This window comes from Bolinopsis microptera, chromosome 4 (genome assembly GCF_026151205.1).
Source record: "Bolinopsis microptera isolate Bmic1 chromosome 4, MBARI_Bmic_1.0, whole genome shotgun sequence".
Lineage (NCBI taxonomy): Eukaryota > Metazoa > Ctenophora > Tentaculata > Lobata > Bolinopsidae > Bolinopsis > Bolinopsis microptera.
In genome coordinates this window covers 7,719,705-7,738,362 of record NC_087075.1, presented here as the reverse complement: position 1 = coordinate 7,738,362, position 18,658 = coordinate 7,719,705, and the positions used below count along the sequence as shown (strand labels likewise).

Genomic DNA, 18,658 nt, shown 5'->3' with positions numbered 1-18,658 from the left:
TGAACAAATAGCAGGTCTTCAGTGTGATATAACTTCATTAGCGTCCTTGATGGTTTACCAGCAAAGTTTAACCGTGCATCAATCAAAACTCAATCGAATGTTTTTTAGTACAGCACACGGCAAACTCTCATCTACTATAGCACAAACCCTGACGCTGAATGATTTGAAGTTGATAACACGCTCAAATCCGAATTTCCAAGGTACATTGTATAAAACAAACCCAGAGGTTTTATACCGGGTAGCTGATTTGATCCTGCTCAAAGTCGACCACCACGAGAATAATGTATTGTTGTTTCATTTCCTACTAGTAGCACCTAAACTAGTACCTGGATCATTACACAGAACGTACAATGCGGTCAAAATACCGATTACTCCTAGTAAGACCTCTGCAACCTGTTTTCACGTCAGCACACCGAATTCGATCATTTACAAGAATAAGAAATTCTTTGAAGTAGATCTTACGGATTGTACCATTACTGACGACATAATTTATTGTCACCAGGAATTTGAAGATAGATTTTCTCCGAGCATCAAAGAACTGCCGTGTCTTAACAATGAGATCACATCTTGTGTCACCATTCCGTTAGATTCATGTGAAACTAAAATGGTGTTTACAAAAGCCGGAGCATTAGTTTTTAGTCAAGTAGATGTTTTAGCAATGCCCAAAAATGAAACGACTAAGTTAGTTGTTGCAAGTGTACCTGAAAAATCTTCGTATTTTTTTGAGTGGTCGCAATATAGAATGATTCAGTGTCAACAGAACATAATGTACGCCCTAGACAACTCACTCACTGTAAGGAATTTAACCGAAAAAAGGAGTGAAATTAGTTTAGACCTGAACAAGTACTTGAAGATCAGGGAAATACAGTATCACGCTCAAAACATATCTATGTTGAGTGAGCGATTAGAGAACACAACGCAGATAGCTCTTCAAGATTACCAACCGAATTATCTTGGTCTTGGTGCTTCAAAGAAAAAGTTCTTTGAGTGGACGTCATTGTTTTCTACCATTGCTACTGTTACATCAATTGCCGTGCTAATAGGTTTAATATGTTATAAAAGGCTTAAGAAAAACAGCAATCTACTTCAAACAGTATTAGCAACAGCGAGACATGAGAGAGAGATCAGAAGGTTAAGGCACCAAGAGCTTACACCCGTCATACCTTCCAATCTGCAAGTTACAGATTTGAACGATGGTAATCCACATTTCAGCTGTACCGAGATAGTACCGTTAAGAGCACATATTGAACGTTCCACAGTCACAGTCACGAAAAGCAAGGGAACTCAGTACGATCCATATTGTGTACAATCCAAACGTGAACATTGTCGTACATTAGACATATCAAGCACTTCGTCAAGTGAAACTGTACACAAGGCCAGCAAAACGCGGACTACTAAAATAGTAGGACCATTTCTCTCTGACTAGCGAAAAATGGAATTATCGAAAAATGAAAGCTCTAGATTTGTTGTACCGTATTGTAATTTTTTTATATAGTATCATAATTAATACTCACTCCGCTTTATAAGTAAATATTTAACATTTTTTAATTTAAAGTTATATCATTGCCGTTTTCGTCTTTTAAGTTTCATTTAAGTAAGTAAGATTGCTCGTAGTTGTGATCTTCATTTTTCTTTTCTTCATTATCGTCGTTTGTCTTAATCAGTTTAAACTCAAAGTTTCCCTTTGATTTTCCGGATCCATTTTTGATAAAGAACAAACGAAATATGGAATAATTGAAAAATGGAATAATTGAAATATGGAATAATTGAAATATGGAATTTACAACATCAATCCATTCAGTTACCCAATGAGCGACACGGAATCGATTATAATAATCCAAGAAGACTGGGACGAACTGGATGTACCTTCGATAATGGACGAATCATTTGCCATTTACGACTCAGAGCCACCAACGTTTACGGGGACGGGGAAGGAAAAAAAGAATAAGGAAAAGGACCCAGTCTCGAATCAAGATAGATTCGCAGATGCTGAAGAACAGAAAGTTGAACTTGAAGGAAGAGGAAAAGGACAAATCAAGATACAAAATTCGAACAAAGCTATAATGGGCAGAGGACGAGGGAAAGCGACAGAGTTGGAAGGCGGGATAAAGATACAACTAGGAAGAGGAAGAGGAAGAACGAGCGAAAAAGTGAATGAAGACAGTGAACGAATGAAGAAAGTTTTGGTAAAAGCAGGGGAAAAGAAGATAAAACTAGGAAGAGGAAGAGGAAGAACGAGCGAAAAAGTGAATGAAGACACTGAACGAATGAAGAAAGTTTTGGTAAAAGCAGGGGAAAAGAAGATAAAACTAGGAAGAGGAAGAGGAAGAACTAGCGAAAAAGTGAATGAAGACAGTGAACGAATGAAGAAAGTTTTGGTAAAAACAGGGGAAAAGAAGACAAAGTTAGGAAGAGGAAGAGGAAGAATTACAGAAAATGTGAAAGAAGTAAGTTCAGCAACCCTCCAACGAACCACTGTCGCCATAGGACCAGCTAGACCAGTTAGTCCAGCAACCCTCCAACGAACCACTGTCGCCATAGGACCAGCTAGACCAGTTAGTCCAGCAACCCTCCAACCAGCATCTGTCACCATAGGACCAGCTAGACCAACAAAAGGAGCAAAAATTACAGAATTTGTGAGGCTCCCGGGTCCTGTCATTTTGGACCCGGAGATATATAAATACGTTAACAACGTAGCCTGTGATTTAATCTGCGAAATGAATGATCGAAAAACAGAAAAAGAGCCAGGGGAGTTCGTTACGATCCGGGACAGGGTCTTGAGGCTGCAAAGCCTGCTCTTCGGGGCCCTGGAACGAAGAAACGGAATTCGAATAGAGAATAACGGGAACAAGATACTTGAGAAACAACGCTATAATCTCAAGGCATTTTGTGGCCCGATCCTGGACATGACAAAAGAACTGTCAGACCCAAAGAACTGGAGGCCACTACCGAAGATCATGAAAGATATGAAAATAGAACAATTGATCAAGCTAACGGAGCGCCTCATGAGAATGAATGACGATTTGCTATATCTAAGAACTTAAGAATCATGACGAAGGAGCAGAAGGAGACGAAGAAGACTGAAATAGACTGTAAAACTAAAAGACGAAAAATTTGTTTAATATTTTGAGTAAATTGGTGATGTATAGTATTTAAGTGTATATTTGATCCTTATATAAAGGTTAATTGTTTGAAAGAACTGAAAAATACGAATAAGGAACTGTGTTTTTATAATCTGTTTGTAATAGTGTATTTTGTGTTGATTTTATTTAAGTGTATATTTGTTCCTTATATAAAGGTTGATTGTTTTAAAGAACGGAAAAAGAAGTATAAGGAACGGTTTTTTAAAATTTTTTGTATCTAAGTTTATTATTAATAAGTTTTATATCTTAATAAGGGGAGAAGGGAGAGTTGTGCAGTGTGTAGGTTTTATATTATCTTTATAATCTGGGCATAATTCCTAAAATAGTTACTGGTCAGAAATATTTATATGGTTGATATTTTGTTTGTGCGCAAATTAGTATTTTTCACTCACACCTCAAATTAAATAGTTTAATAGTCACTACGGCAGCACCTGAATTCATATAAGTTACATTTTCTCATCAGTTAGTTTCATAGGTTGTCATCAAGCACAGTAGAAAGCATGCCACTTAATCCAATAATCTTCACTCATTTAATTAGCCATCCAATCAGGCCTATCTTAGTTAATCACGTGACACACCATCCCATTTATGATCTTCCGTTTTAGTTCACCTTGTTGATAGTTTTTGTCACGATTCATCCGTCAACTCTTAAAATTCCACCCCACCTTAGACGAGACAGAATTCTACGTTTAAATTTATTACTCGCATGTTTAGTTTAGAGAGAGATCAGTTCTGAAGTTTACCATTTTATTTACGTTACAATCTTTACTTTTCTACAAAACCCCAAAATTTAAAGTCTTTCATTTTGTTATCCTACCACTAAGTTCGAGTAGCTAGGTACACTAAGTGTGCTACATATTGGCCCTGTCATGAGAATGTGGGTCCTAATCAAATTTATATAAAGACTAAGACAAATATTCTGCATTAAACCTTAATCCTTTTAGAGTTTTAGAATATGCAATATGCCCAAATCCAGACGGATTTAAGCCTTATTAGATTCTTAGGAGTAGAGAGAATCTACATACCCTAGGTGGCCTTAAACCGTGCTTTGTCACTGGGCACGGCTAGGCGGTGACAGCATAATTACACAGTGATAATCGGTATTATTATTTGTAAATATGGTTTGGTTATCACTTATCATCAGTTGCACCTTGTTCTTTATGGCATCCCCATAAAATGCATGGCCATCCACACATTCGTTTGATAATTAAAACATATAATACCTTAAAAATATACGAATTCCTGAGAATCAGTCATATTATTATTATTAGTTAACCAATAACTAATTCACAAGGTGGAATGTGCAGCAGTAAACGCAGACTTCACATGTCCTGTTACACAGGACATATTGTACAGAATAATGAGCTGCGGAGATAAGTACGAGTCGTACGCTAACGTGAAGGAGGCGGACGAGATTCCGATACTTCCTCCTGGTAAATTAATAGATAAAATACTACATATTATTGTGTAGATTTGTTATCTGTCATTCTTGTTAAATCTTTAGCTGTCCCTCCCATTCCAAAGTTTCTTATCTATTCCTCTCTGTGAACCACACATTGTTATCTATTATCCTCTCCTATCTTACTCATTATCTTACTCTTCAAACATTTTATCACATAACAATATCATTATGAGATCTCATATCTAACCTCTTTATCTCTGAACACAGGTGCGGCTCCAGTGCAAGACACCCCAGTTTACGACGAGAACCTCACCCCCACACTCCCCCCACAGTCACAACCTCCAACCTCACAACCTCAACCCTCACAACCTCAACCTTCCAGCCTAGAACCACCTCCACTGAGACAGGTCCCTGCTGTTCCTTCCATCATGGCTCCTCAATCCAGGTCAGTGTGCTGTCGGTCATTAACCAATTAAGTGATTAAACAATTAAGTGATTAATCAATTAGGTGGTTAATCAATTAAGTGATTAACCAATTAAATGATTAATCAATTAAGTGATTAATCAACAAATCAATTAAGTGATTAATCAATTAAGTGATTAATCAATTAAGTGATTAATCAATTAAGTGATTAATCAATTAAGTGATTAACCAATTAAGTGATTAATCAATTAAGTGATTAATCAATTAAGTGACTATAGAGTTAAAATAAGTCTCACTCTACTTGTTTAATTTCTGAAAAAAATGAACACAATTATATCTTTCTCTGTACATTATTAAACATAATATCTACATTTAGATCACCGTTTGCTATTAATGGCACCAGCTCAACCCTACCCTCTTCAATACCTCCCTCCCTGCGCACACCACCATCCCCCGCCGCGCGCTCCCAGTCCTACGACAGCGCTGTGGTGATGCTGCGCGCACAGGAGCAGAATAATGGGCAGGTTGATGAGAACGGAGCTGCTCCTCCTCTTCCTGGTATGTGAACTATGCAGCTTTTGTTGAATAAATTTAAATAAATTGTATTAATAGTATTAAAGAATTTAAGTAAGTAGGTATTAGCAGATAATAATGATATGTAGATCATACTAGATTAATGAATACATTTCACTATTCATCGGTACTAATAGTATTAGTGTACTGTGAATTCCGCAATCGTGGGTGGGAACAGTTTTAAGTGACATAATATGTCACCAGATTTAAATGTAGCAGCTGTCAAATCACTTACTTATTTGTCACCCGTTCTAAATAGAGTAGTCACGTGCCCCACTGTCACGTGCCCTTAGTGTTCCGCTTTGGTACTCCCTACACAATCTTTAAACAATAGATCATCTGGGTTAATAATTAGATCTGCTCCCAACTTTTGTATTGATTAATCAGAAAGTGATGAATTGTAACAGAAACTTGCTAGGTAACCATCCTCTACGGCAGAATAACCTGGCTGTACAACGGAAAAACGAGCGACAATCTATCATAGGTACAGTGCTAGAAGTAAAAGGGCTTTTAATTTTCAGTTTTAAGTTAGCCGCAATTTCAAAGAATGAGAAAAGAACTACTTACCGTGATCCTTTACTGATGGTAAAACTTGAAGCGAATAATAAAATTTGAGAATTTAGACTTGATTGTCAAGCTAACAATCTCATTTTTACTAGAAATGATAGAAAGTGTACCGAAAGAGTTCAACATGGACGATAGAGAGACTACAGAGGATCTATACGAAACACCATACGAGATAAGCATGCTCAGGGTAAGTACTAGTGTCCGTTTGTTACCAGGGATGACCCATTACCGTTACCATGGTAACGGGGTTACAGCCATGTAACGGTGGTTTTCTCGTGGGAGGGAAGTTATGATCCCAACTGGGTTTTCTCACTGAAAACTTAAACTCCACTTACCACTACTATTTACTTCACTCATGAGCTAGCGTTAATACCGCTAACATCTAATACTTGCCACGTTTCCTGCGGTTGTTTTTTACTAATCCCCAAACTATAATTCCCCAAACTATTCCCCAAAGTAATCCCCAAACTAATCCCCAAACTAATCCCCAAACTAATCCCCAAACTATTCCCCAAACTAATCCCCAAACTAATCCCCAAACTAATCCCCAAACTAATCCCCAAACTAATCCCCAAACTAATCCCCAAACTAATCCCCAAACTATTCCCCAAACTAATCCCCAAGCTATTCCCCAAACTAATCCCCAAACTAATCTCCAAACTAATCCCCAAACTAATCCCCAAACTATTCCCCAAACTAATCCCCAAACTAATCCCCAAACTAATCCTCAAACTATTGTCTCGTGGCTGACACCTCACACTCCTCCAGGAAGAGAAGAGAAAGCTAATGCGTAGTATGAGTGTAGATGAGAACCTGCTAAGCAGTTCAAGTGAAATATTACAGACTAACGTTAGTCCGGTATTATATCTTTTATGATTTGGTGTTAAATATCTTTCGTCTGATATAGAAATTATGTTTAATTTATGTTGTGATAAAAGAATATTCTGAAGAATTGAAGGTGCGAGGAAATTAGTACTTGTATGAGATATAGGTGAAATTAATCATTTCAATAGCGGTTTATGTCAGCACTCACTGAAGACTTGGAAATGTACATGTAACCATGAAATTTTAATTTCATCAGGAAGAAAGTGAACCATCTCTCGAACACAGCTCAACAACCCAGGACTCAGACTTCGACCTAGAATCCTCAACAGAACCCTTCGCGCTGGGAATACCAGAGAACATCCCAGAAGATCTCAAGGACCTTCCAGCAGGAGCTATTGTATCTCCTTTATCCCGATTTGAACACCTCAACTTGGCCGAGTTTCCCGATGAAAGTTTTAACCTGGAGTTGACGGACAGCCGGGAAATTTCTAGTTTTATTGCGGTGAGTGTTTTTTAAAAGTTGTTAAAGATGTTTTAAGTTTATTGAATAGCAGATCGAGTATTGGTGTATATATAGATTTTGATTCTAATTTTAGTCTAGTATTTAAACAATTTGTTGTCGTTTAGCCAATTTTGATTAATAAATTGGGGGGGGGGGGGGGGGGTCAACCTCATTTGTTGACCCCCCCCCCCCCCCCCCCCCCCTAAATTTTATGAGACAGTTTTCTCACATATTTACCAATTTTGTCAGCATGAATAAGGAGTTGTTACTTTTATCCTAACAGTGCAGTATCATTTGTCGCAAGAAATCAGAATAATCAGAAACTATTCGGAACTCCCAAAAACTGTCTATTGTTTTTTAAAGCATATGCAATTTGGCTGTTATAAATAGAATATCATATAGAAATATTATGTTTAAATAGTTATCGTTTAAATAGTTATGTTTAAATAGTTATGTTTTAAATAGTTATCGTTTTAAATAGTTATCGTTTTGATAATTTTGATCAGCTGAGAAGAAGTATATATACTTCTTCTCAGCTGATCAAGAAAGCTTATATATAAGCTTTCTTCATTTCAGCCGGGCAGAGAAAGTCTCCCCAGAGCAGCCGAATCAACCCAAGGAGGTCCTTTACTGGTTGACAAATACGGACAAATCTATACTGATACAATAACTAGTCTAATAACAGGGTGAGTAGTTGATAAGTTGGAAAGTTTGTAATTTAGAGTTCTATCGAATTATACCGTAGAGTTCCCGGTAAATTAGATACAATTCAAGTCTTCAAAAAGAAGCTTCAATTGCTGTCCGTGTTAAACAGAACTTGTATTAGTAATTTTATAAACAAATGATGTTTACCTCATTTTAAACCTCAACTGAAACCTCGCTTAAAACCTCAGTTTGAACCTCATTTTGAACCTCAGGCCTGTAACAATGGAACCACCGGTTGGGAACCCAGTTGTTGACGCTGTGTTACCAGACTTTGTTGATGAGTCCTTGTTGGAGCTGGACAGTGAGGATGAGGATGATACCCCTAACATGTCAGATTCTTCATTTTTCTTTGTTTTTCTTTTGTTTTTCTTTTGTTTCATTAATTTCTTTGTTTTTTATTTCAATTTCAGCTCCTTTTTGCATATTTGATATTTTATGTTTCCCAATTCTTAAATCACTTTATCAAGTTCATGAGTATAGTTTTTCAGACTGATCTGTTTACTAACTTGGCAACTTGCCCTATATTTCAGATATGATAGTCAGCTAAACCTGGTTTCCTTAAAACCGTCCGGTCCGGACAGTTTCACATCTTCCTACTCGGGAGGGACACCTTCAAATACCTCACTTGATGGAACGCCTGTGGTATGTGCTTTTCAATCATTAACCAATTGTAGAGGTCACTGCAATTTACATATTATTATGGTGGCTGAGTACTGACTTCTTTAATCAAGTTACATTAATGGAACGTTAGTGAAATCTTCTTGAAATTCTAAACAGTGAACATATTGCAGGCACTACCACAAATACAGGTATCAACATCAGAGATAGTTTCTGAACAGAATCATACAGTTACCGACAGTCTTTACGAGAACTTTGAATGTGCCACACAAAAACTCAGGTTTGAAAAAAATCAATAAATAAAATAATAATGTTTAAAAAACTCGGGTTTGAGATTCTCACTATAATTGTTAAAAATTTACAATTTTTATTATCCAAAATCATTTACTGAGCCTTCGTTTCCTCTCGATAAATAATATTAATTGTGCATCTGAACTTAAAATCAGTTGCGTAAATATATTGTTTATAAATATTGTGCTATTTCAGAACTAAAGTGATCAGAAGAGAGTCAAGCAAAAGGTCCATAAACCGGGGACCAAAAGTGTCACAATCCCAAATTTCACTGGCTTCCGATGACTGGCTTGAACAAGACACTTACGAGAATATCAATGAAGTAAGACTATAATTAGTCTTAAAAGCTTAATTAATGATTTATATGATTTTTTGTCCATTATTTTGGTTGTGTAATCCAAGAAGATCTACGGTACACTTTTCAATGGTTTTCTTAAACTGTCTGTCTGCAGAAATATTTTGAACCATGTACCAATTAAATAATTAAGCAAATACCATAGCCATAACAAGTTCCTCAAATACCAATAACGCTTCATTTCCAACAATTCAACCACCACCCTTTAGGAGGGAGCAGAGTTTGAGTTGAAATCAACTGATGTGTTCCTCTGTGGACACGGACAGAACGGTAACGGCGAGGTAAACCCTTCCTTATCTGATAATCATTGTAATCTTAACCCTAGAAATAACATACTTTATTTCAGTACACTGTACTAGCAATCTGTAATATAATATTTCCAGCAAAATGTCTGGTTATAAGTGTGCAGATTGAATAGTGCAGTAGTACAGGTTTATTACATTATACCCGAATTAGCGGTGCACTATATTCACCCTAACTCGGTACTTGTATCCAGATAGTGGTGTTACGACTTGCTGAACCAACCCCACACATTGCGCTGGATATACCCCTAAAAGGTAGTCAAGTACTGTGCTGTCACATGGTGCCGGGAAGAGAAAACACCCTTTGGGTCGGGACTCAGGACGCCAGGTAATTATTTCGTTAATTATGTGTTGATAATTATTATAATTAGGGTAATTGTCATAAGTTGGTTAGTTAAATAATCTTTAGAGTTTAGCCGTTAATTCTGTGCTGTATGCGGCTTGCGGGTGTACGCTGTAAACGGGAGATGGGATTACATTTCACGGAAAAAATTTTCTCACGAAAAGTATTATGTCCAGTAGCGGAGAAATGTCATTATTCAGTATCGAGTGCAGCAAAGTCACATACCCAGAATAGCCCCTCACTGAAATCTAATTTCGTGACCTGGTGTTGAAGGAAAGGTTTGCTATTCGGTCACACATTTAGGTTGTGCAAAATGGAGCGCGCAACGACTGCGATGTTGCAAAAGAGGATACGTCTAATCGGCGCGCGGCTTAATACTGCATGCTTCCCATGTGCGGGTGGTCTGACATTTCTTGTGTCAGCTAGTTTCCCAATATATACTTACTCGTTGGATAATATGTACATAATATGCTATCAAATCTTAACACATTGTTAAGAGGTTCAATCTCACGTACGCACTTTCCAAGTAAGGATGATTTGTTTCAGGTTGCTGGTGTACATGATGTCGGATCCTAGCTCAACTCTTCTAGAACTTGAATTGGATGGAGGTGAGTCTGACACTAATACATTTTATTACTTTTTTATTAAAAACCATAGGTCGGAACTCGATCCCAAGAGCTGCCACGTTATAATGTAAACAGCTTGTTATTCAATGTTGTGAGTTAACAAATTGTCAGCCCAGTAACCTGATCATTGTGCGAAAGCTAGTCTACTCCCGCACCCTCAAATAGCCGAATTATTTTTCAATATTTAAGGTTATTTTTGGATCTACGATTTGAAAATGTTCTATTTTAAAACCCATTGCAGGTCCGGTAATCTGTATATCTCACATTGATGATTCGGTGTTTGTCGGAACTTCTGAGGGTTACATTCACGTCTTCACTAGAGACGGTTGGTTATTAATTAATCACTTAATTATAATTAACCAATTACCAATTTTCTGTGCTGATTATTAAAAGATGGTGGTCTGCATGAGTAACAAGTTTATTAATATTATTTTGTTTATGTTGAACAAACCTCTGTTCTAGAACCAAATATTGGAACCGGTAATAGTAAGTTTAACGTTAGCTGTGAAGAATACTTCCCTGAACTCTTCCTGATTTATCTCGTCCTGTTTTCAATCATCATTATTCTCAATGCCAAGCAATTACGATTATTCGTGTACATGTCCGTATAATGTTACTCGTTAAGCTTGACTGATATTAAACAGTTTTAAATTGGTAGCCTGATATTATGAACCCCATTTATTCAACTAATTAATACTTTGAATAATTAAGTTAGTTAATTAATTAATTAAATTACAGTGTCTGTAAACGAGTGGTGTGATAATGACCCGTTAACCAAGAAGTTAGGAAACAACTCAATCTGTGTAATGCTTCCTATTGGGGGACAAATGTGGTGCAGTTGCGGATGTCAAATCTTCGTTATATCACCTGAAAACGTCACCGTAGAGGTGAGTTTTATCTCGTATTCTCTTATTATTGTAATTTATCATGTCTTTTGTAACGTTACCATTTCAGTTTCCAACTTTTTTCGGGAAGTCCCAACACTCTCCCGAAAAAAGCGGTAAATTCCACCCACAATCTAATTTAACTCTGTATTCAACAATCTTGGCTACTAGAAAACTCACAAATTGAGTTAAGTTGTAATTGTTCCCAATTGTTATCAGATGAATGTTCCATTTCCCTCGCGTCTGTCTCATAACAATCTTGTTCCTTTCCTTATCTCTTCTAATTGGGGAGTTGGTTGAAACAAATTGAATTCTCATAAGAAAACACCCTTGATTTACAAAAGAAAAGTAGCACTGTGATAATATTAATCTTTCGCTCTAAATATCTCAGAAACGCGTTAAATTGAATTCTCATAAGAAAACACCCTCGATTTACAAAAGAAAAGTAGCACAGTGATAATATTAATCTTTCGCTCTAAATATCTCAGAAACGCGTTAAATTGAATTCTCATAAGAAAACACCCTCGATTTATAAAAGAAAAGTAGCACCGTGATAATATTAATCTTTCGCTCTAAATATCTCAGAAACGCGTTAAATTCAGCAACTTTTCACCTGGCATACTAAACCAATCCTGTTGTTCTCTTATAAAAACCCGTTTATAAAACTTAAGGGCACTTAGACCGTTTTTAAATTAGAATAGCGACGTGTTAGAGCAATGATATTTCTCAACGCTTTCATAATCGTTCTGGCAATTAATTCTGCCTCTACAGCGATTTTCTATGCAGATTCCAACAGAAATGTGTCAAGTGCAAGAGATGGTTCGTGGTCAAAACCATTTGAGAATGTGACGGACTGTGTTGGATCGCTAAAGAATCCTGGGGACGAATGTCATATTCGCGAGGGAATATACCGAGAGGAGATTGTAGTCTCCGGATTAAAAGGGACTGCTGAGAAACCCATTGTTATTCGAGGATACGGTAAAGAGAGGCCTACTCTTGATGGCACTGTCGAGATTTCTCCTGAAAACGGCGAATGGCAGAGGGATGGCGAGATTTACTTCGGGAAGATAAATCAAACCATTTGGCAGCTCTTCTTTGACGATCTAATGATGACTAATGCTAGGTGGCCTAACGCAAACTGGTCTGATAAAACTGTCTTTGACGGACGGAACCATTGGGCAAAAACCTCCTCCGGTTCTATTAGAGGAAAGATAATAAACCGTGGAGACAGCCTCAAAGACAGTGACAAGAATATGACAGGAGCGATGGCCGTGATGAACATCGGATCTTGGAATACTTTTGTCGCTCCAGTGGAATTGCATACTCCTGGGCAAAACTTCTTTACCTATCACGACACGTTTGGCAAGATCCATTTCCAACCGAAACATAGTCAGTATTTCATAGAGAGCAAGCTTGATCTCCTTGATGTACCCGAAGAATGGTTCTTTGACAAAGACACCAGCATGCTTCATTTCATACCTCCAAAAGGTAAGAATTTCTCGTCCGGAACTAAACTACGAGGTAAGGTACAGACGTACGCCCTGACCTTGTCAGATAGCCAGCACGTTGTTCTGAAGAACTTGGACTTTTTCGGTACGACTTTAAAAGGAACATCCACTTTAACAGACACTTACATTGATCAAATAAGATTTGACTCCCTTAACTTCTTATACCCTTGTGCCTCTAAAAGAATGCTACTGGAAAAATCTGTCACAGAATGCACGAACCTAATGGGAAGGCGAGGAAGGCTAGGAAGACACAAACCGACTGATATTTGGGGAAGCTTCACATTCTTTAACAACACATTCCACGGAGCTGACGGTCCTGCTCTATCCTACGAGGGTTCACGTGTCACTCTGGAGAACAACTTGTTCGAGTATAACGACTGGACATCTGCCAACAGTTTAGTTGGTGAAGGAGGACACGGTACAACACAAATCTTCAGTATCCACGACACTTACATCAGGAACACGTTCAGGTACAACGGTGAGAGTCACGGACTCAGACCTGGGCTGCAGTCTTATGCTACTCTGAATAGAGTGGTGGGACAGTGCTGGGGCCACCAGGCAAATGATGGAGCCGGGATACAGGTCACTAAAAACTGGCAAAGTCAGACGACAGTTGCACGGAACTGGGTGCACGACTCTTCTGAGTGGGGGGTCAGGTTTGATGGTCAGCCTCCTAGGGTTGGCGATCACGGTACCCTGTCCCAGAATGTCCTGTTCAGGGTTGGTTCCGGTGGAGCTCAAGTTAAAGGCGACTATCATGTTGTGCTTGATAATCTGGCATTTGATTCACTTGACGGGGACACAAGGACATTTCCAGAGTGTTCACTTTGCGTGTGGAAGACTGTTAGAGCAAACCCTATCGAGATCAACAATCACTCCACAGTTGTAGGAAATCTAGCTGACTCAGCAAACGGGGGCAAAGTCTTCAAGAACGGTCGCAAAGTGAGGCCTATAAGTGTCTGGCCACTGCACGGATCTAATGTGACAGGAAACATCGTGAACACTGATATAAAGTCCCTGCTTCATGACCCTGATAACTATGATTTTAGACCACTCCACGAGAATATCACAGCAGGACCGTACCCTTACAGTACAAACCTCACTACTTACTGGATACCAGGGAGACAGCTTTACAAGGCTTCCTCCCCAGTACCGCCCCAACATGCACACCACGTGTTGGCTTCCCACCGGGACGCGCTGATGTGGCTAAACGCGCACACGTGCGAAACACACCACGTGTATCTTGGAACTACTAAAGCTGGAGTACTTGCTGCTGATTATGCGAGTGTAGAGTTTATTGGGACAGTGCTGGCAGGTGGGAACATTGTGTATCTGAAGAAGAAGTTGGAAGTTGGGGTGAAGTACTTCTGGAGGGTTGATGCTGAGTGTGGGGTCGATGTTATCAAAGGTGATGTTTGGGAGTTTATAACTGTTTAGATGGCGGTGATAAGGTGGAAGAAAATCAATTTTTGTGATAAATATGACAATAGTTTCTGCTGATTATTCTGTTATCAAACGAGTTTTATTGTATGACCCTTAATTATAAATTGCATAAAAGCATATAAGCATATAGATTCATCAATAATACTTGCCAAATTTACCTAAACTTTTAAGGTTCTTAAAAAGAAGTCGACATATCTCCAGATAAAGTCTTCTTCCAGAACATTGATACTCCCAAAACCCCAAAAAATTGCAGTTTGCACCTCTTCGGTAATAGAAAGAAGCGCAAAAACAGCTAATAGTTAGGTCGAATGAACCGATGTTATGGTAAAATCACATGATAAACTGATGATGTCACTTGATAAATTGATGACGTCACTTGATAAATATTTGACGTCACGTGTTCTCATTTCAGCACCTGTTCTCGACACACAACAACACATCAGCTCAAGTCTACAAGATGGTTAATAGTGGGAGTGGGGTATGGCTAGCTATTCGGAACAGTCCGGTAATCAGACTGTTCCACGCTAAAACTGGGGAGCATTTGGAGGATTATGATATCAGCACTGTTGTTCATCATCTCTTTACTGGTGAGTGTAGAGACTAAATTAGTTAACTCAGCAACTTTACTAAAATAGTGGGGTTCTGTGTTTGGTATCATGTGAACTGTCATGATTATCAATTATGTTGCTAGCGCGAGATAACTAATTCCCCTTTATCTAATCTCTATATAATCTCTATCTAATCTAACTCTATCTTCTTATCTTATTTCCGGGGTCACATAATTCACATATCTCCAGGTTCGCATAACTCGTCCAGAAGGCGGAGAGCGGAGAATGTGAGAGTAACAGCACTCCTAGCTTCCTCCTCTACCGGTGCTCTCTGGATAGGTGGGTACTGGGGTAACGTCACGTGGTTTCTTGATGAGGTCACGTGGTATTTGTTGTGACGTCGTGGTGTTGTGGTGACGTCACGTGGTTTCTTGATGAGGTCACGTGGTATTGTTGTGACGTCACGTGGTATTTGTTGTGACGTCACGTGGTATTTGTTGTGACGTCGTGGTGTTGTGGTGACGTCACGTGGTTTCTTGATGAGGTCACGTCGCGTGCGTGGTGTTGAAAGTGAAGAAGTTTTCACTGTCTTAATTTATTTATATCACGTCAGTCGTCACGTGATTCTAAAAGTCACGTGTTCCAGGTACCTCCTCTGGAGTAGTGGTTGTTGTTCCTATCGCTAAACCCCCCGTAGCCCCCAAGATATGCGGTCCCCCCTTCCTCAGCTACATGGGCCACTACGACGGTGTCAGGTAAGCTTCCTCATCATCTTATTATCTTATTATCTAGAGTATCTTCCAGATTTTATACTGAGTTTGGAGAGTCTATCCGCAAGAGATGTATAACTGTATAACACTCTGATAAAAAGCTGAATACAGAATAAAAAGTATGTTAAATACGGGCGCTTTTACATTACATTTCATAAGTATAAAACAACAAATAACTATGCTCAATGCTGCACTTAAATTGATTGGCCCAGTCCCCCTCCCCTCCCCCCATAGTTTATCCTTTTATCAATTTTGGAATAACGAATAATGGACTTGTTGATCCGAAAGTCATCGAAAAAAAACCGAAGTTCATTGAATTAAGCCACTGATATATCTCCTTCTTCAGTTTCAAATGATATGAACCTCTGCTCGACGTTAACCTTCGGTTGCAGCTTGTAGCCTGGACCAGGAAAAGTAGTTGCATCTTGTGAAACATAAATAGCGTAATTTCCATAAACTGGTCCACTTGTAAATCTACCTGGATTATCTCCGTGGTCCGTCCCCTGCACTAGGGTGTTCTTACAGAGCTGTAATGGACAGTTCTGAATGTTTGAAATCTCGTGAGGCCACACGGGATTGAGTTCTTCGCCGGTTAGAGGGTTGCAGCCAAAGTGATTTCCCAGTCCGTGTGTGTTGTCGTCAGAAGATCCAACTTGAGAAAGATGCCCTCCCGTTAAAACTATCCTGTGTCCATTATCAGCGTACACCCAGTTGAAAGCCAGGTCTCCCCCCACTGAAAATACAGGATCATCTGCCATGTTCTGAGCGTTAGCACTGACACTCTCCTGAACAGGACCTCCCTCAGTAACCACCTCCCTCCCTGGGTTCATATCCTGGAACCTAGATCGCAGGGACCTTCCACCCTCCTTAAACCGGAACACTTTCACTGCGTCCACCTCCCCTCCCTGGTGTCTAACTATCGCCATGTAACTCGCTGGCTGTCTCCAGACTAGTCTGTTCAGGTAATCTTTTGTCAGGGCCTCAGCGTAAGTACCGATGAAGACATCGTCCACCCAGCCTCTGGTGTAGTCCATGATGTGCCCATCTGCAGGGTTCAGGTTCATACCTAGGTTCCATGTCTTTATCTCTACTTGTTCTGTCCTCTCTATTGTAAGCGAACAAGCTGGCCCTGCTATTAGTAGGGCTAATAATAGAACCCTCATGTCTTTATCTCCGGAAATTAGAATTGCGAATCTGAAATGTGGCTGCTCATATAATCTTGTATTTAAAAGAATTAACCGTGGGGGTTTAGGTGTCGTTTTTTACAACTCTTCGCTAAATTAGTTGCAACTTGGAATCTTTTATTGTGTGGTCGTGAATCGTCCTTTGACGAAGTTGTAAACTGTTTTGTTAACTTCAGTCTACTGGGTGAATTAAATCAGGAGTAATGTTAACAAAAGAACTGAGAGCATATGTGGCAGTTTCTCAGCCATAATATGATTTTCTAATTTTAGAGTCCACTGTTGTCCATCTGCGACTTTGATTCGACCGAAAGCCGCAAAAAGCGCAGAAAATCACAGAAAATCTCCAGAGAGTGATTAAAATAACATTTCAGGTTCCTAATGCAAGCCCAATCCAGAATCAGGAAACTAATCGCTTCTGAGTCTACAGATCAGGAGAATGTTTACGAGGAGGTCAGTGTTAACTTCATGTTAACTTTATGCTAACTCTATGTTAACTTTATGTTAACTTTATGTTAATTTTATGTTGACTTTATGTTAACTTTATGCTAACTTTATGTTAACTTTATGTTAACTTTATGCTAACTTTATGCTAACTTTATGTTAACTTTAAGTTAATTTTATGTTAACTTTATGTTAACTTTATGTTGACTTTATGTTAACTTTATGTTAACTTTATGCTTACTTTATGTTAACTTTATGTTAACTTTATGCTAACTTTATGTTAATTTTATGTTGACTTTATTTTAACTTAATGTTAACTTTATGCTAACTTAATGTTAACTTTTTGTTAACTGTATGTTAACTTTATGTTAACTTTATGCTTACTTTATGTTAACTTTATGTTAACTTTATGTTAACTTTATGTTAACATGTTAAACTTGAATTACAGACTCTTTAGTCTGATCTAAAATACGGGCATCAATCCAAATTTCAAAATTACCAAAATCAATTCTATCTACCTTCATTAAAACATTGTATTTGTCATCACTAAGTCTATTCAGAAAAAAATCAGAAAGAATAATCAAATGAGCCTCAATAACACTAAACGACTTAATCAAAAACTGTATTGCATTCCGCAACATACTTGTTACTCACGACTATGATTGTTGCAGATAACGTCGCAAGTAATAATCTCCTGCGGTAAAGGTATGGAAGACTTTCGAGATCATTCTACTGGAGCAGCGAACCAAAGCGAACACATACAGAACAGCTCGTATCTTATCGTGTGGCATTATCCCGCATCTGATGAGAACTCATAGTAACGGAGCGCGCTTCCTTGACGGATATGTAGCTTTTAAAGTGGATGTTTTGTTAAGTATGTTTCATTTTTCAGATTGTGACCAGTCAGCGGTTCAAATGTTCATGCTCTTTGGTAATGAAAAATGGACTGAAGTGTAAATTTATGATTTTTATACAATATTGGCAGAAATTTTCAAAGATTTTGTTTTATTTTTGCAGGATGTTTAAAGTTTTGTGATGGATACAGGATTTGTGAGGATTTATGCGTTTATTGTCGTCGGATTGAAAAATAATGAATTGATATGCCCAAATTTTAAAGGAAAGGCCTGAAAGTGAAAGATTCGTTTGCTTCTCGAATATATTGTTGATAATTTAAATTTTAAATGTAGTTGTGAGTATTTTCATT

At 38.3% G+C, this 18,658-nt stretch overlaps 1 protein-coding gene across 5 annotated transcripts in view; it reads left to right on the top strand.

Moving 5' to 3' along the window:
- The window catches only part of LOC134814028 (uncharacterized), a 90,126-nt gene extending 71,676 nt beyond the window's left edge, over window positions 1-18,450 (top strand). For 3 of the 5 annotated variants that reach the window (XM_063822003.1, XM_063822002.1, XM_063822004.1), the window contains 22 exons: window positions 4,438-4,576; window positions 4,813-4,990; window positions 5,346-5,527; window positions 5,961-6,026; window positions 6,202-6,296; window positions 6,878-6,958; window positions 7,191-7,436; window positions 8,013-8,122; window positions 8,354-8,470; window positions 8,672-8,783; window positions 8,933-9,039; window positions 9,246-9,372; window positions 9,615-9,686; window positions 9,902-10,035; window positions 10,597-10,658; window positions 10,918-11,001; window positions 11,415-11,563; window positions 14,924-15,098; window positions 15,309-15,398; window positions 15,706-15,814; window positions 17,385-17,463; window positions 18,126-18,450. In XM_063822003.1, coding sequence (XP_063678073.1) covers window positions 4,438-4,576; window positions 4,813-4,990; window positions 5,346-5,527; window positions 5,961-6,026; window positions 6,202-6,296; window positions 6,878-6,958; window positions 7,191-7,436; window positions 8,013-8,122; window positions 8,354-8,470; window positions 8,672-8,783; window positions 8,933-9,039; window positions 9,246-9,372; window positions 9,615-9,686; window positions 9,902-10,035; window positions 10,597-10,658; window positions 10,918-11,001; window positions 11,415-11,563; window positions 14,924-15,098; window positions 15,309-15,398; window positions 15,706-15,814; window positions 17,385-17,463; window positions 18,126-18,272 — 2,661 coding nt within the window. In that variant the 3' untranslated portion in view covers window positions 18,273-18,450. Of the gene's footprint in view, window positions 1-4,437; window positions 4,577-4,812; window positions 4,991-5,345; window positions 5,528-5,960; window positions 6,027-6,201; window positions 6,297-6,877; window positions 6,959-7,190; window positions 7,437-8,012; window positions 8,123-8,353; window positions 8,471-8,671; window positions 8,784-8,932; window positions 9,040-9,245; window positions 9,373-9,614; window positions 9,687-9,901; window positions 10,036-10,596; window positions 10,659-10,917; window positions 11,002-11,138; window positions 11,163-11,414; window positions 11,564-14,923; window positions 15,099-15,308; window positions 15,399-15,705; window positions 15,815-17,384; window positions 17,464-18,125 lie in introns of all 5 variants that reach the window. The other 2 variants (XM_063822001.1, XM_063822000.1) reach the window with 1 other exon arrangement.
- Window positions 18,451-18,658: the final 208 nt, after the last annotated feature.